The sequence below is a fragment of the Cynara cardunculus genome (assembly GCF_001531365.2).
Source record: "Cynara cardunculus var. scolymus isolate 2C chromosome LG 5, CcrdV1, whole genome shotgun sequence".
In the NCBI taxonomy this organism is placed as follows: Eukaryota; Viridiplantae; Streptophyta; class Magnoliopsida; order Asterales; family Asteraceae; genus Cynara; species Cynara cardunculus.
This window is the reverse complement of record NC_037532.1, coordinates 18,995,232-19,003,399: the sequence shown is the minus strand read 5'-3', so window position 1 is coordinate 19,003,399 and position 8,168 is coordinate 18,995,232. Positions and strand designations below refer to the sequence as shown.

Below are 8,168 nucleotides of genomic sequence, written 5' to 3'. Positions count from 1 at the left end.
TAAACCACGTCTCTCTCTCTCTATATATATATATCACGTAAAACTCTTTTTTTTTATTGCAAGACCCCTTCAAAACCCTTGGACGAGTTTGTGAGTTTGATTGGACAATCCTAAAAAACATGGTCTCAAACCATAATAAAACCAAACTTCAAGAACAAGACGTACAAATACACAGAAATACCTTAGAGTTAACATAGAAATCTTAACATCTTTGAAATACCTTAAAGTTAACATAGAAATTGTAATATATCTTAATTGTCTGCCAAGAAGTTGATCAAACCTAAACACACCTTAATATGATAACTTTAACATACCTAAAAATGAAAATCTTAACACACCGTACCATATTAACATACTTCAATTCTCTTAACATGTAAATTATGATGTTAAAGTATGTTAATACGCCCGGATGCAAATTTCTTCCCTCCTCCCTAGAAGTAGGACATGTGATCTACGTTGTTGGATGAAACGTGCGAAAACTCTATCGACGGCCACGGATGAGTTCTCAGAGTCTTATGGTAAGGGCAATTCTAGTTCTTACTGAACCCAGCCCCACAAACCATAACTTGAAAAAAAACCGTGACTCCTAAAACTTGAGGCTTGATTTTGCGACCGTCCCATCCCATTTAAAAAACCATAGAAATTTTGTATATATGTGCCAAAATAACAAATATTAAGTAATAAGTTGGTGGTTTTTTAATCACATCAATAAAATATTTACAACTTTATGAAAGAGAGGTAGCATATTATATGCTACATTCATTTCTCCACCCAACCAAGCTTGATTGTAAATTTTGTCCTCTGTTAAAACTCTCTCCCTGTAGCTCTCTCTTCTCTCTCTCTCTCTCTCTCTCTCTCTCTCTCTCTTGATCAGCCATGGCTGTTCCAGGGTCTATCATGAAACTGCAACTCTCTCCATCTTCATGCCTCACAGCTCCAAGACACTGCCATTTTTCAAGAAAAAAGGTCATTTCTTCTTCTTTCATCCTTTTCATTTTCACTTCCATCCCTTTTAAGGAATTCTTATGCAAGAACTCATGATTTCTTTCTGGTTTGCAAATGGTTGTTTGAATGATGCTTTGTTCATAGCTCAAATGCCTAACTTTACTCTTCACAAGATCGCAGAAAAGTAATGGCAAATAGATGAATTCGGCAAGAAACTTGCTAAAAATAGAAATCTTTCACTTATATCGTTGATGGATGGTTTTTACAGTTCCAGTTAAAAGCTTCTGCAAGTGGTCCAGATGCCGAAGAAGGGCAGATGGCGATCAAGAAAGAGAAAAACCGGTGGAAGATTGATTTTTCCGGCGAAAAACCAGGGACACCGTTGCTGGATACCATCAATTATCCGGTTCACATGAAGAACCTTTCGAAACAGGTTTGAAAAAAAATTGAATTTCTGCAATCAGTTGTTGCTTCGACTACAACGAAGAAATCGGATCTATAGACCGCCAAATATGTCTAAATGTTCTAATAGACTATTTTACGGGACATAAGTTTATAGCATCAAGCACTTGTTTGTCTTGTATAAAACTGCTACAATAAATTACAACACGTTATTGGAGTCTTACCACGTTTTTATAAAACATTTGATATCAATTGTTTTATTAGCTTTTCTCCGGGACATTTGTTTTTATAGGACACTTTTTTAAATAATGCACATAAACAAATTAGTAAAGATTTGTCTAAAAAACTTGTTAATACATTGAAATGGCTTATGTGCGACTTACACTTGTTAACTTGGACTGTGAACTAAAGTCTATAAAGCATTCTAATATTGTGGTGGTGAGTTGGTGCTTCTCTGACTTGTACACTGTGCATATTTGATGGTTCCTTCCATTATTGCAGGATCTTGAACAGCTAGCAGCAGAGCTAAGAGTGGATATAGTATACACAGTAGCAAAAACAGGTGGGCATTTAAGTGCAAGTTTAGGAGTGGTTGAGTTGGCTGTGGCTTTACACCATGTTTTCAACACCCCAGACGACAGAATCATATGGGATGTTGGCCACCAGGTGAAATTTGTTGATAACTTTTTAATTTTATTTTGTACTTGTAAAGAAAATTAACAGTCTGTTACTGTGCTGCAAAAAATCTACAGGCATACCCACATAAGATTCTTACTGGAAGAAGGTCTAAGATGAACACCATAAGGAAAACTTCTGGTCTTGCGGGCTTTCCTAAAAGAGATGAGAGTGTTTATGATGCTTTTGGTGCAGGCCATAGTTCTACCAGCATCTCCGCTGGCCTTGGTATATATGGCTAAATTCCCACTTCTCGTAAAAAAATGTTTAAATATACTGGTAGACTCTTCTATAATTTTAGATCCTATTTGAAAGTGTTACAATAAGTTTATAGAACGTTTTTTTTTGGTGTCTCAACGAGTTTTTTTAGTAAATCTTTAAAATAGAGAAATTAATTAAAATAGTCATTTTTACCGCTTGGTTTCACTTCTTAGCCATTTCTTTACCTGGTTTATCAAAATAGCCCTAGTTCCGCGATTTTATATTCTTTTTGCAGAATTGGGTGAGAAATGAATTTTTTTTTCGGACCTGGGTGAGAAATGTAATTATTTTTGCGGAGGGTTTTGCGGACCTATGTCTATTTTGGTAAACTTAGAAAAAAAAATGGCTAGAAGGTGATAACGATCCTGAAAAATGACTATTTTAATAAATTTTTCTTTAAAATAAAAGTGTTGCATTAGTTTTTTTATAGGACGGTTTGAAAAAGTGTCATTTATAGGACACCTTTATAAATAATGTCGTTCAAAAATATCAATTTATGAGGTTTCATTTAAAAAGTGTCCTAAAAGAGTTTGTTAACTAAACTTATTATAACATTTTTATACTAGATGTCTAATTGCTTGGTATTATAAACTTAAGTTCTGTAAAACAGTCTATTACAAGAATTTGACAATTTTTACATCCTGTAAAGTGCAAAATGATCATTTTATTGGTGATTCTTGTAGTGACTTTGTTTGTTCCTTATTTAGGTATGGCTGTTGGAAGAGATCTATTAGGGAAGAACAACAATGTGATATCTGTGATTGGAGATGGAGCAATGACTGCTGGACAAGCATATGAGGCCATGAATAATGCCGGGTTTCTTGATTCGAATCTCATTGTCGTGTTGAATGATAACAAACAGGTTTCTCTACCCACGGCTACTCTCGATGGACCAGCAACTCCCGTTGGAGCTCTGAGTAGCAGTTTAGCAAAGCTGCAAGCAAGTCCCAAATTCCGTAAGCTTCGTGAAGCTGCCAAGGTAAATCATATTCGGTTATTCATTTTGTATGCATATATTCATATGTGAATATGCAATTGTGGGGGATTCTACATACAACAAACAGGAATCACTATGTGATCCTAAAATGGGCATATTATGTTTTCACAAATCTTTTTTCCTTTCTTTCATTACTTTCTTAGGGCTTGTTATGTGTATATATTCATATGTGAATATGCAATGGTGTTTGAGGATAAGTAGTACAAGGAGCCTTATTCACATACAACTATATGATCATATACAATGGGCATATTATGTATGTGTTTGTAAATCTAACTTTTCATTCTCTGATTAGTCTCTTCGGTCTTTTGTATGTATATAGAGTTTTACAAAGCAAATTGGGCCTCAAGCACATGAAGTTGCAGCAAAAGTGGACGAGTATGCGAGGGGTATGATTAGCGCCAGTGGATCGACTTTGTTTGAGGAGCTTGGTCTATACTACATCGGTCCGGTGGATGGACACAACATCGAAGATTTAGTCACCATTTTTGAGAAAGTGAAATCGATGCCAGCACCAGGCCCTGTTCTGATTCATATTGTAACAGAGAAAGGGAAAGGTTACCCTCCTGCTGAAGCGGCTGCCGACAGAATGCACGGTAAGCACGCCACAACAAAATCTGGTTTATAGAATGCCAAAAATGTCTAAGTATTATTTTAGACTGTTTTATAGGACTTAATTTTGTAGGACCAAACACTTGTACGTCCTATATAAAAAGTGTTACAATAAGTTTATAAGATGTTTTTGTATCAAGTTTGTTAGGACAACTTTGAAACATAACTTTTATGACATTATTTGAAAAAAAATATTTAATAAAAACAAGTGTCCTGTGTTTGTATTGGACACCTTATTTTAAGAATGTGCTAAAAAACATGTTAAGTTGTCCAAAAACGTCATATAAATTTATTAAAACACTTTTACATAGGATACACAATTGTTCGATTCTTATAAAACCGTCTATTAAGACATTTTTTGATCAAGGACATCCCTGAAAGTTTCTTCTTGTTTCAGGGGTTGTGAAGTTTGACGTTGAAACGGGAAAACAGTTCAAGACAAAATCTCCGACACTTTCGTATACTCAATACTTTGCAGAAGCCCTTATAAAAGAAGCGGAAGTGGACAACAAGGTTGTCGCCATACACGCAGCCATGGGAGGGGGGACTGGCCTCAATTACTTCCAGAAAAAGTTCCCAGATCGCTGTTTTGATGTGGGTATCGCCGAACAACATGCCGTCACTTTTGCAGCAGGTTTAGCAGTCGAAGGTCTGAAGCCATTCTGTGCTATCTATTCCTCGTTTTTACAGCGAGGCTATGATCAAGTCAGCTCTCGATTCACCCTTTTACTTCATATCACTTTAACAAATTGGGTTTATAAGATGACAAAAATATCTAAATCTTATAATAGACTGATTTATACGACTCAAGTTTACAAAGACCAAACAATTATATATGCATTCTGTGTAAGTTTATAGGACGTTTTTGGGCTTCTTATCATGTTTTTAGGACACTTATAGCATATTTTTTAGAAGTGTCATATGAAAGCATCTTTCCATAGGAAACTTTTTCAAATAATATCATATAAAAAAATTGTTTTAGACCTATAAATTTAAGTCTTATAAAAGAGTCTATTTTGACATTATTTTAGACGTCCTCTAAACCCGATTTTGTTGTAGCATCTTTTACAAAAGTAAAGTGATAAGTAACAAGTAGTTTGGAATTTGGATGATGTATATATCCAGGTGGTGCATGATGTTGATCTTCAGAAACTACCCGTTCGGTTTGCAATGGATCGAGCTGGTTTGGTTGGGGCGGATGGACCGACACACTGTGGAGCTTTTGACATCGCGTACATGGCATGCTTGCCAAACATGGTGGTGATGGCGCCATCTGATGAAGCCGAGCTCATACACATGGTTGCTACTGCTGCCGCCATTGATGACAGGCCTAGCTGCTTCAGATTCCCAAGAGGCAATGGAGTTGGAGTTCTTCTTCCTCCTAACAACAAAGGAGTTCCCATGGAGGTTAAATCTATCACAAACTACTACTAGTCTACTACAAAATATATATATATATACACACACACAACAACAACAACATCAGGTTTATTGGCCCAAAAAATATCCATATATTCCAATAGACTGCTTTATAAAACTTAATTTTATAAGGTGTTTTTTGACGTTTTAACAAGTTTGTAGGACAATTTTGATATAAAAACATCTTACTAAGTTTCTTATATGATTTGATTTGAAAACTTGTCTTATAAAAACAAATGTTTTATAAAAAGAAGTACCTACAAGACACTTCTCAATGTGTCCCGTAGAAAAAGCTAATAAAACACTTTATTTCAAAAATGTTTTAAAATACTTGTTAAAATGTCCAAAAATGTCGTATACAAACTTATTGTAGTATGTTTATTCATACATACTTAAGTACACGTTTGGTGTCCTGTAAACTCTATTTTGTTACAATGACATCTATCAACATAAAGGGTTGATGGTCTTTGAACTTTGAACAGATTGGTAAGGGAAGAATACTCCTGGAAGGAAGTAGAGTAGCGATTTTGGGATATGGTTCGATAATTCAAGAATGTCTAGGTGCTGCGGGCTTGCTTCAAGCTCATAACATATCCGCCACAGTAGCGGATGCCAGATTTTGCAAGCCATTGGATGCCGAATTAATCAAAAGATTGGCGAACGAGCATGAAGTCTTGCTTACGGTAGAGGAAGGTTCGATTGGTGGATTTGGATCGCATGTTGCTCATTTTCTGAGCTTGAATGGTATTCTAGACGGAAAACTCAAGGTAACATTATAACAAAATCGGCTTTATATGTTATCAAATATGTCATAATAGACTAATCTACATAAGTTATGCTTATATGATTAAACAATTGTACAACCTATTTAAAAGTGTTACACTTAGTTGATATGCCATTTAACAAAAACACATTTGAAATAAAATATTATATTAACTTTTCTTATATGAGAATTTTAAAAAGTGTCCAATGGATACATTGTTTTTGTAAAAACAGTTAAATCAAGTTACATAAAAAACTAACGTCACAATTTTATTTCAAAACTGTCATAAAAATCATTAAAGCATCCATAGTACAAGCTTTTTAAGAAGGTCTTTTTTATTGTTTGTACACAAGCCTTGAAAAAGTGATATTGGTTTGCCAAATAAGTTTTGGGTCCCATTTTATTTGAAAAAGTAACCTATTATGGATGCTTTTAAGATGTCAAAATGACTAACATATTTACATAGAACATATAATTGTCGGACTATATTAATTTAAGTTATGTAATTAAATAAGTCTATTATGACATTAAACATATTTGATGTCCTATAAAACCGATTTTGGTGTATAACGCCTAAGCACACTCATTGAGCTTCCAACCATGATTTACGTAGTTTAAACTAATTTGGTCTATGGGGATTATGATTATCTTGTGCAGCTAAGAGCGATGACTCTTCCGGATAGATACATCGATCATGGAGCACCACAAGACCAGCTTGAAGAAGCTGGTCTTTCTTCAAGACATATTTGTTCAACACTTTTATCGCTCTTAGGGAAACCGAAAGAAGCACTTCAGTACAAATCAATTATATAGGAGGCAAGTTGGTCTTTCTTTAAGACATATATGTTCAACACTTTTATCGCTCTTAAAGAAACCGAAAGAAGCACTTCAGTACAAGTCAGTTATATAGTTATAGGAGAAGAGCAAAACATGATCCTTCCCTTTTGATAGTTAACAAATGTGGTGTGGTTGCTTGAAGTTGAATCAGACAAGGACGACTTCCGCCTAGTATCTGCTGTTATATATATGCAAATACATACACACACATATATGTATATGTAAATACATATATGACTTGAGATCATGTAAGACAAGGCTGTTTTTGTGACACACAATTTTTACTCTTGAAACTTCACAGTTCACAGTGTTTTTGCTGTGAAGATTCAGTTTTTTTTACATTCACAACATTTTTGTTGTGAAGTTTCAAGTGTAAAAATCGTGTCTCAATTGTCTCACTAAAACAGTCTTGTCTTTCGTGAACCTAACCCATATATATACATACATATATATATATATATATATATATATATCTATATAGGGGCTGTTGTAACACCCCATACCACACATTGAATGTAACACATACTTCATACACAAGAAATACATGTTTATACACCATATTGGTCCCTTAGTACAAGAAACTACCAGTACAGAATACATGGTCCAAAAATTCAAAATACAATTCTTGCACTAATCCGGTTTCATCTATCAAAACTATACATATCATCAGCCATTCTTCATGCAGATAAACACATAGGGAATTTATCACATTTTCCCTTTTCCCTTACCTTCTGCACTTCCTGCAATACATGTTTAAAATCACAAAACGAGGRTTAGACCGAAGGGTCTAGTGAGTTACCCTATTTATGTTATTGCAGGGTGATAATCACCAAAATTTTTATTTAAATTAGTTCTTCATATATATAACCAATATATGAACAAGTAGGAACATGATATCAATACCTTTCACTTTTCAAGCCAAATTTTCTGCTTGCAAACAAAACTCCAAATCCAAACAGGTTTGCACTAACCAGATTATCATAATGCCACTTTTAAACCTTTCAAATCAAATAAGGTTTATTCAAAGTTTCAGATCAAACTTGTTATCTCTTCCCCAATAACATCCAAACTATGATTCCCAATAAGAACCCTGATCCTAAACCTTTAAGTCACAAAGAAATAAAGATTTCAGACCACAATAATCTTAAAGGATATAATTATATTACATAACACACATACAAATGCCACCCTTATTTCCAAATGTACACCTCTCCTTGATATGCCACCCTTATCCCATGGTACACCTCTCCTAGATAT

At 34.6% G+C, this 8,168-nt stretch overlaps 1 protein-coding gene across 1 annotated transcript; it reads left to right on the top strand.

The window, feature by feature from the left end:
• Positions 1-871: 871 nt before the first annotated feature.
• On the top strand, positions 872-7,074 carry LOC112513340 (probable 1-deoxy-D-xylulose-5-phosphate synthase 2, chloroplastic). Its single transcript, XM_025119573.1, has 10 exons — positions 872-966; positions 1,214-1,378; positions 1,849-2,013; positions 2,100-2,250; positions 2,991-3,262; positions 3,603-3,876; positions 4,290-4,597; positions 5,018-5,299; positions 5,794-6,078; positions 6,732-7,074. The coding sequence occupies exons 1-10, from the start codon at positions 877-879 to the stop codon at positions 6,885-6,887; spliced, it is 2,148 nt and encodes a 715-aa protein (XP_024975341.1). The 5' UTR covers positions 872-876; the 3' UTR covers positions 6,888-7,074.
• Positions 7,075-8,168: the final 1,094 nt, after the last annotated feature.

What these genes read in the sequence shown, in the direction of transcription:
- LOC112513340 (XM_025119573.1), top strand. Translation starts at nt 877, where the DNA reads ATGGCTGTTCCAGGGTCTATCATGAAACTGCAACTCTCTCCATCTTCA. An exon ending in TGAAGAACCTTTCGAAACAG is followed by an intron (nt 1,379 to 1,848) that starts GTTTGAAAAAAA and finishes CCATTATTGCAG; the next exon opens with GATCTTGAACAGCTAGCAGC. An exon ending in TACAGCGAGGCTATGATCAA is followed by an intron (nt 4,598 to 5,017) that starts GTCAGCTCTCGA and finishes GTATATATCCAG; the next exon opens with GTGGTGCATGATGTTGATCT.